This window comes from Fragaria vesca, linkage group LG3 (assembly GCF_000184155.1).
Source record: "Fragaria vesca subsp. vesca linkage group LG3, FraVesHawaii_1.0, whole genome shotgun sequence".
NCBI lineage: Eukaryota > Viridiplantae > Streptophyta > Magnoliopsida > Rosales > Rosaceae > Fragaria > Fragaria vesca.
The window spans coordinates 25,364,281-25,382,465 of record NC_020493.1 but is presented as its reverse complement, the minus strand read 5'-3'; the positions used below and the strand labels follow the sequence as shown (position 1 = coordinate 25,382,465).

The window sequence follows — 18,185 nt, the reverse complement described above, 5'->3', positions numbered from 1 at the left end:
ACTTTATTCTGTTCCTTCATTTAGCACAGCTTTTTATGCGACAGCCATTATTGATGTGCATGAAACCAGGGCATGGACCTCTGACCTACAGAGCCCAAGCCCAACGAGGGAGAAAGACCCCTCACCTGTCTTTTTTTTTTTTTTTTTTTTTTCTTACATTGATTAGAATGTAGTATTTGACAATTCAGAAATTTTAAATACACATCCTTAATATCTTAATACACACCCCTTACTTAATACACCACGTATCAAGTTTTTCATTTCAGTATTATACTTAGAGCATCTCCAACAGCTTCCTCAAAATTTCTCTAAAATAGGAAAACAAAAACTAAAATCTCCAAAAAAATTATGATCAAAATCCAGCAGCTTCTCCATTTTGGAGATTGCAGCATTTAATATAACAATAAAATATAATATATCATCATTAATTATAACAAAAAAATATTAAATATTTCATTGTAACAATAAACTACCCAATAAAATATTTTATTGTTGTCTTAAATTCGTTGGAGCACGTGAAGAATTTAATTTTAGGGAAGGAAAACTTTGCTGCAAATTTGAGGAATGGAGGCTTCTTTTTCTTCTTCATCCCCATTTTGGGGAATATGATGAGGAAGCTGTTGGACCTAAAAATAGCTTTATATTTCCCAAAATGGAGAATTTCAAGAAAATGGGGAAACTGTTGGAGATGCTCTTAATACACATCCCAAACTGCCTAAAATACCCTTAATTTATGAAATATTTCATTATTTAATATAATTAATCTATATTTACTATTTTGTACTTCTTTTTACATATTATTTGGTCTAATTTTTGTTAGAAATTTTTTATTATCATTGTTCAATTTATAATCAAATGATTATTGTTATATCCCAACTCTAAATCATCAATACAAGTTTTCAAAATTCACAAGATAGTAGAAGTGTAGAAATACAGTAGCTATTAAACATAGATATCTAGTTATTCGATAAAACATGTCATGATAAAGATGCAGTACTTGAGAATATGATATGCAAGATCAAACTAAAGCTGATACAGATAAAAAAAAAGAAGAAGAAGAAAAAGAAAAGAAAGAAAAGACGACTCAAATGAATTGTGGAGAAGAGTTGGGGTTATGGGAGAAGACGTATTTTCAATGATTTTAGAGTAGAAGATGTTGAAAAGAATACTTCTAGCGCGATTTTTTTTTTTTAATAAGAGATGTTTGTTTTGTACATTTAACTTATCTATAAAATCTTAATAGAAACATAATATAATAGATGTGTGTATTAAGAGATTAAGAGTGTGTATTTAAAATTTCTCTTGACAATTAGATATTGTCTAAAATAAAAGAGTTATGTAATCCCCAAATTTAGTATTCCTGGTGTTGTTCGTAATTATAAATGATTTTTAGTTAGTAAAGAGTAAAGACTATTGTTAGATAAGAAACATGTGATATTCGGTTTTCATAATTGATTATAATATGTTGATTCGATTGTCATGAAGTAATGTTACTTATTAATAAATGAAAAGTATAATTAGCGAAGAAACCTATTAATCATGTAAGTATAGTATCGTTGTTCATACAACGTACATTAATGTATCATCCATTATAGTCAATTTGCTCTGTTTTTTTTTGGCTACAGAAATGGTCTAAGAGCAAAGCAAATCCACCCATAGTTTAAAAGCATGACTGAGGCCTTCATTCATGTCAAAAGAAGACACAGCAAAAAAAAGCAAGTCCACCCACAATTTTTTTTTTAACCCCAGGCCTTCGTTGAGTCTTCACTTAGGTCTTCATTTGGTCTTCATTTAGGTCAGACCCATGACCTAAGTCACAATTTTAAAGGCCCGGACCTTCCCGTGCCAACTCAACCCTAGGTATGGGGCCTGCCACATGCGTTGACGCAGAGAGAGGAGAGATAACGCGTTTGCGTATCGTGTGTAAGACACGAAAGGACATCGTCCACCCATTATAGCGTGATACCACGCTTTTGTCATCTTGTGCAAGGATGATGGGCTCACACGCGTCTGAAGTAAATTGGAAAACTCATTCAACGACTTATATATAATTGGTCAACAGGATCCAACGGCTTGTATATTAGCTAGTTTGTTACCATTTAATGGCAATAGTATTAATTGGAAAGAAATTAATAAGACCTATAATAGGAAAACAAAATAAGGTTAAGGAAAACTATTTTAAAATGTATGCAATAAAAACATGTTACCAGCATGTTTTTGCATCATCCGACGCAAAAAATTTCCTAATTTATTATGTTTGTGTGTTTTAATTAGATTTTAAATCGTTGTATATATCTTTTTCTAGGCATTTTTTGTTAATTAATGTCATGGAATAAATATTTTAATTTCAATATGTCATTTTGTTTATTTAATCATAATTTTATTAACATATAAAATCATTATTCACACTCAAAATACTTATTATAAAATTTAATAAACAGTCATTATTACGTGACGACCCAGAAACAGAAACCGTGGGTGGAAACTGCAGTCTAATTTCACTGTCATGTGACGACTTAAGTCTCAACCACGACCCAGACATTCCTAACAAAGACCCAACATTTCTAACAAAGACCCAACGAGTGGACTTGTTCTAAGTGGCTCATGAATTGTATTGAACAAAATCATGGAAAATCATTCTGTTAACTTGAAATGGCTCATAATGTGCACATAGGTCTTTGTTCATATGGAACTCACACACCATTTCCTTCTCCTTATCTCTCTCCTTGAAATCCACCTTAGCTCACATTTTGACCCCAAATCTTAAGAAAATTCTACTGTAAAGTTTAATTCCATATTAGTGTTCCAAACCCAATATCCAAGTGTTCATAAAATCGGAAATTTATACACCGGAATTGTTAGAATCACAAGTAATTCCTATTACCAAGTTTCTCAAGTCAAACAAACAAAGCTATGTTACAAAGAAAATCTCCTTATATAATAGCTACATGTACATCTACTCTTTTTTCATTTTCCTTTGCGGCACAAAGCAAAATTGAAGGAGCTTAATATGATCACCACTTTATCCAAAAAGCAACGGCAAGGCAATTGTCGCCCATCTTACGAAGTTTATCATCAAAATCACCAAGTGGTGATTTTTGTCCTGCAAAACCATCCTCACATGTCACAGCATCACTAATTACCCCGGTAAGCATACTCTTAACAGTGCTCATGTCTTTTTTCGCAATTGCATCCGTTGCGGTTTGAAGGCCGTCCAACACATCGCTATACATATCCTTGCAATCCATGATGGCCATGGCCGTCGGGTGCGCATTCTTCGGCTCTGTGGAGAGTTTTGATGCCACTGCCAGGGCCAGCTCTGCCTGTATGGAACAAGCCTTTATCAACATTTTGAGTACGGTTACGGCATCTAGAGATGTCTTTCCTTGTGCTGAAAGGAAAGGGATGAGGGATGAAATGCAAAGATCCGAGTGGTTGGTGTTGTTACATAGCTGTTTAACAACTGGATCCACGGCAGCTGGTGGTGGCGATGGGGCTGCAGTCGGCTGGAGTGATTGCATAAAGAGGTTTCTCTGTGGGTTTGTTCTGGAGGAACCAGTTAAAAGAGGAGGGAAAAATGATGATGACAAGGATGATGGTGAGGGAGAATCGGCTGTAGGGGCAGAGTTTTGAGGCTGATGGGAGGCCACAGGTTGTTTAAGAGTTGAAGGAAAGAGTTGCCGGAGCCATAGGGACGCCGTAGGATGAGTCAAGTATGGACCATTTGGCAGGCATTCAACTTCTGCATACCGGAAGCAAAAGAGGAAGAACAAAATAATGATGAGAGGTATTTGACCATAGTTATTGAGGGGATCCATTCCTTCCTTAGAATTGTTTGCAGAATGGGAAAAATCAAAGAAGAAGAAGAAAGCTGAAGGAGCATGGTAAAGTAATGATTGAGGAGTTCGTTTGGTTGGTAATTCATGCAATGCTAGCCGCCCTAGATCATGAACCAGCCTTAAATTGTGGATTTTGTAGCTATTTTTGGTATTTAGCTTCAACTGTAAAATAGTTGATCGATTTTCTTTTATCATCCACTTCTTTCTTCCTATACATGGGGCTAACTGAATTCGGTGTATGACATAAAATGTATTTTCTCATGACAAATAACACCAGGCAAAGGAGTCTTGTTTATCACCTTCTTCCAATCCATTTCAAGTCTCGACAAATGAAGATTAGAAGAGAGCAGTTCCGTTCACCTGCTCAGTTTAATTGTTTACTCAGTTGTGCTAAAACTATCTTTAAATGTAAATCCAGTGGTGCAAAATAATGAACTAAATAAACACATTTCAACTACAGAATTATTCTCCCATTAAATTTATATCCAATAATAGTTGTGCACAACAGAGTAAAAAAAAAAACCTAGGTGAACAAGCATGGAGAAGAGACTATTACAATGTTAATTAAAATCCAAGATGTGCAATAAGTTATGTTATACTATCCCAGGCTTCTCTTATATCAACTAAAAGTACTTTGCTTTAAAAAAAAGAAAAGAAAAAAGATAACAAGCACCAAGATGAATAAACATCTATACAATTTTATTAACTACTGAATTCTGGAATGAAAATCAACAGAATCAGCTACAAGTTAAACTCACATGATACAATGTTGCACAAACAAATTCCAACATCTACATCCATGAAATCTACCCGACTTCAACATACAACAAAGAGTTGAAAACAAAATTCTATTACTTCAAACAAAGGAGAAGACCAGTAGTTCTTATACAGACTAAAAGGTGGTTGCGAAAGGAAGCAATCATACCAGAGGCAGCATTTGCACTTATTTACCTAGCGGTCATCACGCCAAAAGGTTTAGGTCTCACTCTTGACTACAGTAACTGGACAACGCGCATTGTTTACCACAAAATTGCTCACACTGCCCATAATAACCCTGAAGAAAACAACAACAAATGCAATCAAAATCCAACAAAACAACCCAGTCAACAACAGGTGCCTCGGATATTATTTTACTTCCCTTCACATGTTCCTAATTAGAAAACTTTCCATATGATGGTTGCAGAAATTATTAAGTCTGCATAAAGTATTCAGGTTCATGTTCAAGTTCACATGGTCACCAAACCCCCCCTCTTTGTATTTATAAACCCACAAACTTATTGACCTTCAGGTGATCATATATCCCCTCTCATCTCAAAAGATCACGATGATATGCAAGTCTTATCTATTTGAGCTACTAAATCCTAACAGCATAATGTCAAGAAAGTCTATGCTAGCTCTCAAGAAGTAAATAATAGCTTCATTTCAAACATGGAAGTTTGACAAAAGCCCCAACCAAACTCAAATACATACATACATACACATTAAATCATAACCTACAAACACAGATTCAAATTCAGAAATATTCAAGCAATGCATGTTAGATCTCATCTCTACCTCTTAAGCGTGCCAAGCCCTCTGTTCCCCATCACAAGGAAGCTCAAGGGAATCTTGTCAATAGCCTCGATAATCTTCTCACGGGCATCACCCCAGTAGATCTTCACCAGCACTGTGATCTAAATCACCACACCCAGATACAGCATCTCAATCACACTAATAATCAATACAAAACAACACTAATTTAACCCAAAATATCCCAATTAATTACTCTTACCTCTTTCTGGCTAGCCGCAGTGGTGACTATGTCCACGGTCTCCGCGTCAGGCTTCACTTCGTACTTGTTCATAATATGAGCATCGGAAAACTCCGGCAGAGGAATCAAAGCTGCAAAATAAATTGTTACAATATCACTCATCATCAAAATCCAAAATTGACCCCACAAGAAGATTAGAGAGACGTACGAGAACCGGTGACACCCCAGAGCTGCATCTCGCCGTGCTCGTATACGTCAGCGGGGCGTACGATGACGAGGATGAGGTGATCCCCTTTGCGGGCGACGTTGTCGATGGCCCATTTCAGTGCTTTTTTGCTGCACGGCGAGAAATCCACAGCTACTCCGATTCTTCTTTCTGCGTCCATCTTTTGTAGCTGTGTTTGGATTTCTTGGTTTGGAGAAAGAAAGAAAGGAAGGAAGAAAGAGAGACGTGTGCTTTGATCCGAAAGAGTGAATGAGGAAGGAGCACCGGAAGTTGAGGTCTTTTATGGAATGATGAGACTGAGTGACAAGTGGGATGTCCACTAGATATATGGGACACGTGTGATTAGAATCTGACGGTGTTGAGGGAGAAGAGGGTTGTCTTTGCCTGGAGGTGAGGGAATAAGACACGACCGAATAAAGACAGTGAAATGGAGACAGACGTCGGTACTGTCACTGTGTCGGGTTTGGATCACATTTCTGACCAGTTTGATCAAGACGACCTGCCGTTGCCAACTTGCCATGGCACTCTCGGTGATTCTTGAGTGTGATCTCAAGTACAAATGAAGTAACCTTCATCTTCATCTGCTAAAACAAAAAAAGAATAACCTTCGTACTAGGATTCTTTTGTAGATTTTGATTGACACGTGTTTATTTGATTATTTATTTGTTCCTCGTTTGGTACTAGTAATCATAATATATTAACAATGAACACGTAATATTCAAGTTGAACAAATTTGATTCGTAAATTGATTTGATGTAATATAACACTCAAATTAGAATCAATATAGGTATAAAAGTGACCAACTCACTCACTCAGATCTAAAAACTAAACGGTTGTGATACAACGAAACAGCAGTAAAATCCTACAGTCCCAAAAGACCCAATTTCACCAAACCCAGCTGGAAAATCTACCAAAGTACTGACCTTTACAATCAGATAATGAAGAAAATGAAGCATAATGAGAGATTGAACAAGTAACCAAACAGATGACTATTAAAGTGGTTCAGCAAGCAATTACCAATCTCATAGCTCGACCGTTTCCCTAAATATGGTGGCGAGCGAATGTGAGTATAGAAAAGAAAGCTCCAACAAATGTGAGAAGAAGAGCCAAAACGGCAACAACAAGCACCGCAACGGCCGAAGGAGTCTTGGGATGGTATGTACTCTTCAACTTTTGCTTCTTCGTGTGCCAGCTCTTTCTCTTCATAAATTCACCCACCTCATCAAAAAGCCTCACATAGTAAAAATCCTTCAAATCGATCTGCTCGCACAACTTCTTCAACACTTCAAAAACCTCCTTGTCATTCTTCTCCTCATGCACAAGAATCTGTTTTTTCCGCAGCAATTTCACATCTTTCTCGGACTGGATCAGGCACCCCATTAAGTATGCATAAGATGTGATATGCTGCACCGGATCATCCCCAATGTGTCGCTGCTCGAGTGCAATGAGGTTCTTGAGGAGTGTTTCAGTGCAGTGATGGACTAAAAGAGGTGGCATTTTGAACACACCATTAGTAAACTTGACATCCAAGAAACTGTGTACCACGGTAGCACATTGGAATTTAACCCCTGCTCTTTTTAGCTTCTTTACGCAATCCAAGTAGTCCGGAGTTTTCTTGCCTGTCGATTGTAGCTTATGATGTGTTGGGAGGATGCAGTGTCGAATTAGATCGAGTAAATGATGCCCTTCTTGCTCACGACGATACTCTCCTGGTAGAAGGTACTTGAAGAAACGTGTAGCAAGTTCGCTGAGGGACTCGGTACATTGTGTTGGAAGTGGTACTAATTGGAACAACCTTTGAACAACAAAGAAGGGGATTTGGTTTTCGAGTACCACCATGTTACATCTCAATTCTATGAGCATACCAGGGCTATTGAAGATGGGATCACGGCGAGACCTAAGGCTCTTGTATGAATACTTGAGAAATAGCTCAATGATGAAGCAGGTGTCAATTAGCATCAACTGCACAAATTCATCACTAGTGAGACTGATGTCTTCATTGTAACATCTTCGTGCCTTGTTCTCCATTTGTTTCAGGGCTTTCACGCAGGTGTCGAGGCTTGCTTCTAGATTTGGCTTTCGATTGAGGAGTGCATAGCAGTAGCGCCACTTATCATCCTCCGAGACTTTGCTATCACGTAACTGTTTATAGTGCAAAGGGCCAATGGAGACATAATCCGGGGCACATTTTTTTTCGTTAGGGACTCTGAAGATAGATACTGATACAGCAATGTTTTCCATTTTTTCTTTGATCTGAGATACAAGTCCACCACTTTCAGAAGTGATTTCAAGAGAGATGTGGTCTCTGGTTTGTGACTGTCCCTCTGATCTGCTAATGTCTTCCATCTTTTTAAAATCCTCAATTTGATCCATTTCGGAGTTGTCAACAAAACCTGCAATGGATTTAATTAGTTGCATAATCTCTAGATTATTATGAACATAACACTACTGAACAGAAGTTTCATATATGAATGAAATTCATGATAAAAAAAAATTCGAGCCCTTCACCAAGGAGCAAATGGCATGCTTTTCATAAATCCATTATCTTTGGATTTCACTTTGTTTGATAAAGACCCTAAACAGCTTAGCTTGACTGAGTTTCCTATTTCATAAGTTTCAGTGAAAAATGGAAAAGGAGTACTTCTCAGTACGGCATTGTTAACAGATTAGCTGAGACAAAAATAAGAAATCAGAAAGTTAGACTTAATCAAGGCTCTAATTTATCTGGTAATCGTCTGTTTTTCCCCTGCCTTCTAAGCTTACGAGGTAAACGTATAACTGAAATCTTTTCAGAAATGCTTTAGACAAGCATGAGAATATTGTGTTCATATAAAAAACTTGAGCAGTGAGAATAGCAGATTAAGATGCTACAAGCCATCATTACAAAAGTGTGTAAAAGTACTAGCGCTAAACTGCTAATTGAGACCACAGCTAGAGTTTCTGTGCCTTGTGCTTATCAGTTTTCACTTAGAAAGAGTTCTAATTCATGGCATAAATTTCTAAGGAAAGTAAGTACAAGCAGAATGTACCTTGCTGTATATATGGAGGTCGAAACCACCCAAATAATTGATGATCATCTTTCTGTAGCAAGCAAGCTATTTATATGATCTCTGAATGGTTATGAACCAAAGAGAACACTTGAAGATGACCAAAACTGATAGGAATCAATGTTTACTTGGAGAGTTTGGCAAACAGTATTAAAATCAGCTAGAACCTGCAGTGACAAGCAAGGCTGTGCCAAAAGAAAAGCTTAAGGATATTTTTTGCTTTGAAGTGAGTTTAGGTACTAGATATAGTAAGTTCACTGTTATCTTGATCTACACTTCGTTGCTAGCTGTTTGGTTTTGGCTTTTCTTCATATAGTTGCAATAAGAATATGATAAAGCCTCTGGTGGTCATGTGAGTTTCAGATATCAGGCTGCAGTTGTGAACATATTGAAAGACATCTTATTCTTTGCTCCATTACAAGTAGGATGGAGAGTTGTTGTTCAATATTATTATTATTATTATTATTATTATTTTTTGAATATTCAATGACGGTATTTTCAAAGATTTTATGGGCTCAGAGACTAATCCGCGCATGAGAGGTCATGTCAAAACGCTTCCTCTCCTCTAGCCACCAAAAATAGATTGAGATTTAAACTCCAATCAACGTTGGCGAGTTTTGAACTTGGGTATGTGGGTTCCACATCTAAACTTTTAACAAATTGACCGCAGGTGGTTAGTTGTTGTTCAATACTTAAGTAAACTCCTTTTTCAGCATATCCGCCAAGGACTTCTAAAAGTTTGTGCAATTGATGAAATTTTGATTACCTTGATAAGTAAATTCAATCGTAATAAGTCATGTATAAGATGTGATTGAAAATGATAACAGACTCTTATATCTTATCAATCAAAATAGTCAAAATTTCTAATTTTATGGGCGAAAATGTCCCCTCACATGTGACAAAAGTTAAGTTAACCGTGTGTACAACTTATGTTAGATAATCTGAATCACGTATTTCTAACTCAGAAACTCGAACTCATCTCATGTTTGTAAACACTTGGTCGTTATCTATTCCTCATCTCCACTCACTGCTATAATGGGAAGTCAAGTTTTGGTGTCAAAAGGTTCACCAAAAAATTAAATTCCTGATTTTACCCATAACGTTGAATCACACATAAACACAAGATATTTAACGATTGAGGGTAAAACGGGAATTAGCCATAAAACAGAAAAATAGGCTAAATAGCTACCCACTATTTTTTTTTTCTTTTTTAAGAAAAATTAAACAACATCAAGAAAAACTACATGTCCATCTTCTCTCAGTCCTTTGAGTCTCTGACACTCTCTCTCAGTCTTCACTGTCCACTTTACACCTCATCTCAGAGTCACAGACCGAGATGCCATCGTAGCCGTCGATCCGACGCCAACTCCGGGAATCAGTTTTTGTTTTCAGTGAAACAAAAACAAACAAACTCTTCTAGTTCTTCCGCAGACGAAAACGATGGCGTTTTGGTGGCCTCTGATCGTCCTCGCTTTTGCATACGCCATTTGTAGGTTCCTCTTGATGCTCATCCCTCCCAATGTCCCTTCCATTGAAGTCGACGCTTCTGACGGTAACCGCTCTCTCTTAGACCTCATCGTTTCTCGTGCTTTGTTTTGGTTTGGTTGATTGATTTGCGCGGTTTGATGAATGTCAGTGTTGGACGACGGGAATCAGACGCAGGAGAACAGCTTCATCTATGTGAGTTTTGATTTCTTATGTTGAGATCTTTGGCTAATCACAACGGAATGAAACTGAATTGATTGCGTTTGGAAGGACTTGGAAAATTGTTTATACATGCTAAATGTTGTTAGTGTAAATGAGAAAGAGAAAAGAAATAAAAAGAGAGAGAGAGATAGGAGATGAAGAAAATGTTTCGAATTCGTTCGCTTCTGATGGTGTTTATGATGTTTGCTGCTCAGGTACCTCCAAGGGGAAGGACAGCGCAGTCGGAGACCAAGGTTCAGTGCTATGAACCCGCAACCATGAAGTACTTGGGATATTACCCTGCATTGACAACTGATGAGGTTAGCTTGTTGTCTACTTTAAAGATGTCTTTGCTATATATTTTAAATGAAAATGGAGTGCTTGTTCGCTCAAATTGATTTCATACACACGAGTTTAGATGGTAGAAGAGAGGGAACTCAGAATATCACAATTATTGGGGAATTCATGGTGTAAATCTTCATTTCAGGTCAAGGAGCGGGTATCGCTAGCAAGGAAGGCGCAGAAAACATGGGCGAAGAGTAGCTTCAAGCAAAGACGTCTGTTTCTTCGGATTCTTCTCAAGTATATAATAGAGCACCAAGATCTTATATGTGAGTAAGTGCCCTATTCAAACTCTCCCTCTCTCTGTGTGCATCGTTGTCTGAGTTACTACGTAGGTATTGCCAGAAAAAGAAAATGTATTAGGTAGGCATACTTAAATCCCAAGCCATGTTTTGTTCCCGGGATGTTGTTATTATTTTTGGTAATCTACAAGCATCACAGTTACTGTTTCTCCTGCGGTTGACTTTACTCCATATATACCGACTCATATCATATATCACTTTGATCAGGATATCTTCACGTGATACGGGGAAGACAATGGTGGATGCGTCTTTAGGGGAGATAATGACAACATGTGAGAAGATCACTTGGCTTCTTTCAGAGGGTGAACGGTGGCTAAAGCCTGAATACCGGTATACCTTTCTTCTCATTACATTGTCTGCATCCAATGTTCTATATCATTTTACTAACGTGCTGTGTAATATTCCAACAATGTTTGGTGCAATTATCAAGGATGTATATTTCACAAATTTTAACTCTTTTTGGTTATTGGAACTGAATGATATATTACCTCAGTCACTGGTAATTTAGATATTATATGTTGCATGGGATCCTCTACTTTAATGATTTAAGATTTGCCTCATTCTACTTCGGTTTCCACTATCTAGTCGAATTATTTGGTATTTGTTTGCAAAGAGTGTTTGTCATTCTTTATCTTTATTTTTTCCTTACTTTTGTAGACTAAACATTTACTTCCATCTGTAGCCATATCTATGTTCTGTATTATAATTTGTTATTCATGAAAAAATTGCAGATCTTGTGGAAGATCAATGATTCACAAGAGATCTAAAGTTGAATTCCACCCTCTTGGAGTTGTTGGTGCCATTGTATCATGGAATTACCCTTTTCACAATATCTTTAATCCAATGCTGGCAGCAGTTTTTTCGGGAAATGGCATTGTGATTAAGGTAATTAATTGTGGAATGCTCGTAATTTCTTTAATCACTCTGTGCACCTTTAAATATTCACTGGAACACTGCTGCAGTTGTCTCTGTTTCCATATATAGCAAGCAATTCAGAGGATCTATAATTTCCTGTGTCAGTATCGATAATTGTTGGTTTCATGGTTTTCAAACTAGACATCACTAAATCTTTTTTTCACTTCACATATAGAAATCTTCAAAGTATTTGCAGTTACTGGTTATCATGCTTGTCATTGTAGGTTTCAGAACATGCAAGCTGGTCTGGATGCTTCTACTTTCGCATAATCCAATCTGCCCTTGCTGCCGTAGGAGCTCCTGAAAATCTAGTTGACGTCATAACAGGGTACTGTAGTTTTTTGGATTGGGTGGGAAGGAGGACTTTCTTTCTAGGCTCATGAATTTATCTATCTATAATCAAACTTTTTTATTTGCCCCACTAGGTTTTCTGAAACTGGCGAAGCACTTGTGTCTTCTGTTGACAAGTTAATTTTTGTTGGATCACCGGGTGTGGGTAAGATGGTATGTTCTTCTTTTGGTTAGTTGAATAACTTATTGATTTCAAGTTTAATTTCTGAAACAGGCTTCTCGGCTACAAATTTTCAATCCTTTCATGACCTCAAATGGTTTTTTTTTTTTGAAAGTCGTCAAATCGTTATTATGCGTCTTTGGTAAAAAAAAAAAAAAATTAAGCATTCATCAGTGGCTTCTTAACAGTGTTCTAACCTCAGCAGAACTTAACTTTTCTGGAAGCATATAAATTTTTTACTTTATGAAGTTTTGTTAAGTGTATAGTAAACAGGTCAACTGATACATCAGAGATGATTTTATTTGAATTTTCTTTATCTGATCAATTAGCCAGTAACCCAGTAGCTTTGATACATAGTAAATTCTAATACGTAGTCTGGTTATTGCAATTGTTGTATATTAAGAGAACCCAAGGACTTGACATAGTTAATTGTACTTGTCTTGCCCTAAGGTTTGTTGCTGCTGTTATAATGAAGAAATCACTGCAATCTACTGGAATGCTTATTGATTTTTGCTTCTGCTATTTCTGCAGATAATGAGAAATGCTGCTGATACACTTACACCAGTTACACTTGAACTGGGTGGAAAAGATGCTTTTATCGTATGTGAAGATGTAGATGTGGAACATGTATGAAATTTCCGACCTTTACTGGTATTTATATGTCTATTAAGCTTGGACATTACAGTGGCATTCTGAATTTCTGCTTCATCTATTTGGTCCTTTTATTTTCAAGTACTATGTGTCCTAATTGGAGTAAATTACTCTATTTAGGTTGCCCAAATTGCTGTGAGAGCTGTTCTTCAGTCAAGTGGACAGAACTGTGCTGGGGCTGAGAGATTCTATGTTCACAAGGACATTTACTCTTCATTCGTCAATCAAGTGTCTAAGATTGTGAAATCTGTTTCATCTGTAAGTATGTCCCTCTGAATGAAGTTTCCAAGCCGAAATCTGTTTCAGCTGTTGTACAATTTGTGCTTGATACATGTATTTTACAAAAACTGTCGAGTTGAAGTGCTTTATGTTAGAAGTTAAAACTCATGATTCTGTTGATTGATCTTGTCTAGGGCCCACCACTTGCTGGAAAGTATGATATGGGTGCTATATGTATGCAAGAGCACTCTGAAAGGCTTCAAAACCTTGTAAATGATGCCTTAGACAAAGGTGCAAAACTTGTTGTGAGGGGAAGTTTTGGCCACATAGGTGAAGATGCAGTTGATCACTTTTTTCCGCCCACTGTGATTGAAAATGTAAATCACACGATGAAGTTGATGCAAGAGGAGGTATCCAAAGTCATACTGTGTTGTAAATAGCATTTTGATACATTCTTTTAATCTTTAGTTTAGTTAATATAGCTAAATGCTTTTTTACATTTTTGTAGGCATTTGGACCAATCATGCCAATAATGAAGTTTAGCACCGATGAAGAGGCTGTCAAACTAGCCAATGACTCAAAATACGGTCTTGGTTGTGCTGTTTTTTCCGGCAGCCAGCGTCGCGCTAGAGAGATAACTTCCCAGATACAATGTGGAGTTGCTGCAATTAATGATTTTGCATCAAATTACATGTGTCAGGTAATATATATTCAAGTTGTTAGTATAGTAACATGTCTTGTGTTTTATTATTTTTTTTACTCGAGCTAGAGACTTTACTGAGTACAATATCTGGCAGTGCTTTTCTTCTTTCAATAATTGCCTAGATATGGTTTCCTGCTTTATAAGATAGCATAAAGCCAGGCTTTGTACTTATATTCAAATGTAGGGCTATCATATATTAGATTGGACAATTGGGGTGCAAGTGTCCTACTAATAAGAAGATTTATATACTATTCATGATTGTTAATCCAATGAACTAATGTTGTCTCCTGGATTTCCAGTCCCTGCCATTTGGTGGTGTAAAAGACAGTGGATTTGGAAGATTTGCTGGTGTTGAAGGATTGCGAGCATGTTGTCTTGTAAAATCAGTTGTCGAGGATAGATGGTGGCCCTATATCAAAACCAAGATACCAAAGCCTATTCAGGTCAGATGTCAATCTAAAATATAATGGGTTGAACTTCTCCCCTATCTTCTTCTCAGCGAAATTAAAACTAAAATCTGACTGGCTTTCTTTCTTGGCCAACTGTAGTATCCTATTGGAGAGAATGGTTTCGAGTTCCAGGAGTCACTTGTTGAAGCACTCTATGGCCTGAACATTTGGGACCGGTTGCGAGCATTGGTCACTGTTCTAAAGATCCTTACTGATCAAAACAATCATGCTGGCACCACCGGCAAGAGAAAAGATGACTGAGCAGGTCGTGATGGTTGGAGCATTTACATGGGTTAACATAGAGATATTTTGGATTTTGAGTTCCCCTTATGATATCTCAGAAGTCGGGGATATTTTTGGGAATTGCTTCCTTTTCCTTTTTCTTGGTCCACTATTTTGTTTGAGTTGCATAATCAGAATACATTCCCTACAAACATCTTGTCATTTGAAGGAAGTTATGATTGGAAATGTAGAAAACAGAAAAGTTTCATTTGCCTACAGTTATACTGATCTCTGTAGTTTCCTAACAACTAACCCTAGCGGGAGGTAATCCGATAATTGTCCTTGTAGTTTGGCACAGCTGAATCAATCCTTGATGTTTCAATGTTAACAGTTATGCTTATTTGGTAACGCGACTTTGGAATTTGATGACAGATCCTACATTACTCTGGAAACCAAAACGAATTACATGATGACTCCCCAAATATTTCGTTCATGAATTACATAACAAATATATCATACAAACGACTACTACATTACATTACACCATTGCGTTATGATGGCCATTTTTTGTATCCAACAATATCAAGCAACCAAATAGAAGGAAGAAATACATTACCATCTGTGACTAGTTCTGGGTGTTCGGGAAGATGAGGGGAAGGAAAACTAGCTAAGCCTAGAATTCCCTTGGATCAACAAACACATTTCCCAGATGTCCCTCCATTAGCAGAGCATCTTGTTCATCAGGGTGGTGGCTGCTCAGACTTTTTGCATACCAGATATCATGGATACGTGAAATGCTGGGATTGTCTGGGACATGCTTAAGGAGAGGATCACATAGCCCCATCTCAGTTATAATCTTACTGCCCTTCGCATTCTGCCCCAACCCTAATGCAAAGTTCCAAACAGGTTTCATGAGCTCACCAAGCTGCTCTCCCTCCCCATGAATCCCATAGAGGAAGAGAAAGCCGAAGGAGCTTTCAACTGAGACATTACTCTGAGGCATTTTCAACCAGGAGAAGATTTTCTCTTTTGCATGGATCAGGGTATCATGAAAATACCTGAGAGGTTGTGACTTTTGTATATGAAGCTTGTAAGCTTCACAAGTATTCCATATGCTAAAGATGACCCAAGAGCCATGAGTTTTGGTGATTGTTCCGTGGTTGTTTTCCTCACTGTCCAAGTTGATCCAACCCTGTTCTTCAAAATAACACACCCATGTTCCCAGGCTGAGCTTTTCCTTTAAGATCACATCCATGTCTGTAGGAAACATGTCTTTGCCTGTTAGCTTGTTTTCATACAAAGAAATTGCCTGGTCTACATGCAACTTCTCTATTTTAATGTTCTGGGGAAGCATATATTTTTCAGAGGAACAAATTGGTTGCGCGAATATGACTAGTGAGCTGATGTTCATGTAATTGCATTTGGAAGTGAAGAGATTTGTAGAGGCAGTATTGCTCTTCTCGGTGGCCAGGAATGTGTACTGCACTCCATGTCTCAGTAGCCACTCCTCCACGGAGTTCATCAATTGGAATCCAATTCCCATCCGCCTAAATCAAGCAACACACAAACTTAAATATCAATCAAACACTTTAGTACACCACCTCTATAACATGACAAGTTATCAAGCATATATGGATGATTCCAAAAGAGGCTTCTAGGTGATCTAGCTTTTCAATATGCTGTACCTCAGTAACGGAAAAGCTGGAGATTCAATATTGAATATCAAGAGACTGTATGGCTGATTGAGAACTAACAATGTATTGTTTAGAGAAGAAGACTCTTAGAAGTAGAACTCAATAAGAAGAAAAAGTGGATGATACCTGTGTGTGGGAGAGACTCGAAGGCCTAGTATGCAACCGATAACATGTCCCCCAAAACCAGTCCCCACATGCTTGATGCATCCTCTAACCACTCCGACAAGCTCCTCATTTTCGAGCAGCTGTGCTACCTGCTGGCAATTTCCAAACATATTAGTGTTCGAGCAATGCAATGATTCACATCTATAAGGTCTTGGAGGGGCAATGACTTCCATATTATAAAAGCAGTAAATCATGCAAATGCTTATTAGAGGAGACACAAAAATGATTATGAGGTATGAATCATGAAAAATATTTCCCTGTTTGCTTTTAATCGCAAGATAAGAGGGAAGAAGTCACAGCAATGAACCCACCAGCATAATATGAAGGGGGTAGAACCTAATCCTACATAAAGGGTCACACATCATGTTAGTGAAAATGGAGACCCCCCTTTTAGACTCTAGCTCACAGTTCCTCTCGAGCTTCCCCACCACTTCAATATCAGTGTCTGCATTGAACTCCCTTATAAGAACCTTGTTCACTGCCTTGTCAACCATATTATTTCTCTTCTAAAAGAAGTGAATTGATTAACAGGTATGAAGCGAAAAAATTCAAATAATGGGGGAGCTGCCACAAGTGCCTCTATTGCATTCTTTTATACTATAACGACCCTTTTTATTTATTTTTGTGCTTGTTTCCTTTTGATTTGATCTATCACTACCCCTTGTTTTGTTTGTTACTTCAGTACAACATTATCAGAATCAGACCAGAACTAGATGCATGAATTGAATGTAATAGGTCCCTGACCCTCTATGGATCATATGGTTTTGCTCTTTCTTATCCTTGAAATGGTGTTGTGTAGCTCATGCATTGAATATAATATATAAAGAGAAAGATAACTCTTAGTAGTCTAATGCCTCATAAGGACCGTATCAACTCAATAAAAGTCGGCATATATTAATAGCATGTAATCCATGGTATTTGCAATCATTTCTATATTTGGTGTTTTTATGTCACTGAATTTGAAAAATGCATGAGAGAACACAAAATTGATAATGAAAACTGATGTTGAAGGTATAATACTAGTTTGTTGGAGGTACCGAAAGCAAGATGATGAAGTTTGGTATCTTTGAAGGCTAACGGAGTAAAACTGAAGAACCTGTTCCTGCAAGAACATTATGCACACCTTGCTGTATACCATCAAGAAAGAAAAGAACCATCAACTGACTCATCCATATATGTTACTGATTCTGTAATTTTTTCTGTTATAGAAATTATTCTCGGCTACCATTTCTTTCGTACCAATTTATTTGGTGAACCAAAAAAGCAAGCCTATGTAGATCAGACCGGCCATGTGAACTGGTGGTCAGGAACAAAATACCAACAATCATTGAGGTATACCGTATACTTGTCTGTGCTAATTTGCTACTTTCAGTCCTTCAGAGATCAGATCCTAGCTGTTCTTGGAAACTAGTCTTCACACAAATGATGTTACATATTGTCCTGTGCAATCAATGTCACTCAATG

At 37.4% G+C, this 18,185-nt stretch overlaps 4 protein-coding genes across 4 annotated transcripts; 1 reads left to right on the top strand and 3 right to left on the bottom strand.

Annotated features, from left to right (window-relative positions):
• Positions 1 to 4,504: 4,504 nt before the first annotated feature.
• On the bottom strand, positions 4,505 to 6,133 carry LOC101309714 (uncharacterized protein C167.05-like). The gene is made up of 4 exons (XM_004295039.1): positions 5,798 to 6,133; positions 5,611 to 5,720; positions 5,394 to 5,512; positions 4,505 to 4,893 (listed from the first exon to the last, which is right to left on the bottom strand). Exons 1-4 carry the CDS (start codon positions 5,973 to 5,975, stop codon positions 4,815 to 4,817), a joined length of 486 nt encoding a protein of 161 aa, XP_004295087.1. The 5' UTR covers positions 5,976 to 6,133; the 3' UTR covers positions 4,505 to 4,814.
• Positions 6,134 to 6,856: 723 nt separating this feature from the next.
• Positions 6,857 to 8,188, bottom strand: LOC101314840 (UPF0481 protein At3g47200-like). The gene has a single exon (XM_004296201.1). The coding sequence runs from the start codon at positions 8,186 to 8,188 to the stop codon at positions 6,857 to 6,859; it is 1,332 nt and encodes a 443-aa protein (XP_004296249.1).
• Positions 8,189 to 10,302: 2,114 nt separating this feature from the next.
• Positions 10,303 to 15,137, top strand: LOC101309432 (aldehyde dehydrogenase 22A1-like). The gene is made up of 14 exons (XM_004295038.1): positions 10,303 to 10,414; positions 10,499 to 10,542; positions 10,764 to 10,868; positions 11,036 to 11,163; positions 11,400 to 11,522; positions 11,924 to 12,077; positions 12,332 to 12,435; positions 12,533 to 12,611; positions 13,150 to 13,245; positions 13,390 to 13,527; positions 13,683 to 13,898; positions 13,997 to 14,188; positions 14,491 to 14,634; positions 14,740 to 15,137. The coding sequence occupies exons 1-14, from the start codon at positions 10,303 to 10,305 to the stop codon at positions 14,899 to 14,901; spliced, it is 1,797 nt and encodes a 598-aa protein (XP_004295086.1). The 3' UTR covers positions 14,902 to 15,137.
• A 398-nt stretch (positions 15,138 to 15,535) lies between these two features.
• On the bottom strand, positions 15,536 to 17,215 carry LOC101309138. Its single transcript, XM_004295037.1, has 3 exons — positions 17,033 to 17,215; positions 16,683 to 16,810; positions 15,536 to 16,409 (listed from the first exon to the last, which is right to left on the bottom strand). Exons 1-3 carry the CDS (start codon positions 17,213 to 17,215, stop codon positions 15,536 to 15,538), a joined length of 1,185 nt encoding a protein of 394 aa, XP_004295085.1.
• Between the last annotated feature and the right edge of the window lie 970 nt (positions 17,216 to 18,185).

Bases quoted from the DNA above. Each gene is read 5' to 3' on its own strand.
- LOC101309432 (XM_004295038.1), top strand. From the start codon at position 10,303: ATGGCGTTTTGGTGGCCTCTGATCGTCCTCGCTTTTGCATACGCCATT. The intron at 12,078-12,331 runs GTAATTAATTGT...TTGTCATTGTAG, and splicing joins GAAATGGCATTGTGATTAAG to GTTTCAGAACATGCAAGCTG. The intron at 13,246-13,389 runs GTATGAAATTTC...TACTCTATTTAG, and splicing joins AAGATGTAGATGTGGAACAT to GTTGCCCAAATTGCTGTGAG.
- LOC101314840 (XM_004296201.1), bottom strand. From the start codon at position 8,188: ATGGATCAAATTGAGGATTTTAAAAAGATGGAAGACATTAGCAGATCA.
- LOC101309138 (XM_004295037.1), bottom strand. From the start codon at position 17,215: ATGGTTGACAAGGCAGTGAACAAGGTTCTTATAAGGGAGTTCAATGCA. The intron at 16,811-17,032 runs GTGGGTTCATTG...AATTGCCAGCAG, and splicing joins ACCCCCTTCATATTATGCTG to GTAGCACAGCTGCTCGAAAA. The intron at 16,410-16,682 runs GTATCATCCACT...TGCTTGATTTAG, and splicing joins CGAGTCTCTCCCACACACAG to GCGGATGGGAATTGGATTCC.
- LOC101309714 (XM_004295039.1), bottom strand. From the start codon at position 5,975: ATGGACGCAGAAAGAAGAATCGGAGTAGCTGTGGATTTCTCGCCGTGC. The intron at 5,513-5,610 runs GTAAGAGTAATT...GTGGTGATTTAG, and splicing joins CTGCGGCTAGCCAGAAAGAG to ATCACAGTGCTGGTGAAGAT. The intron at 4,894-5,393 runs GTAGAGATGAGA...TGTTTTCTTCAG, and splicing joins GGGCTTGGCACGCTTAAGAG to GGTTATTATGGGCAGTGTGA.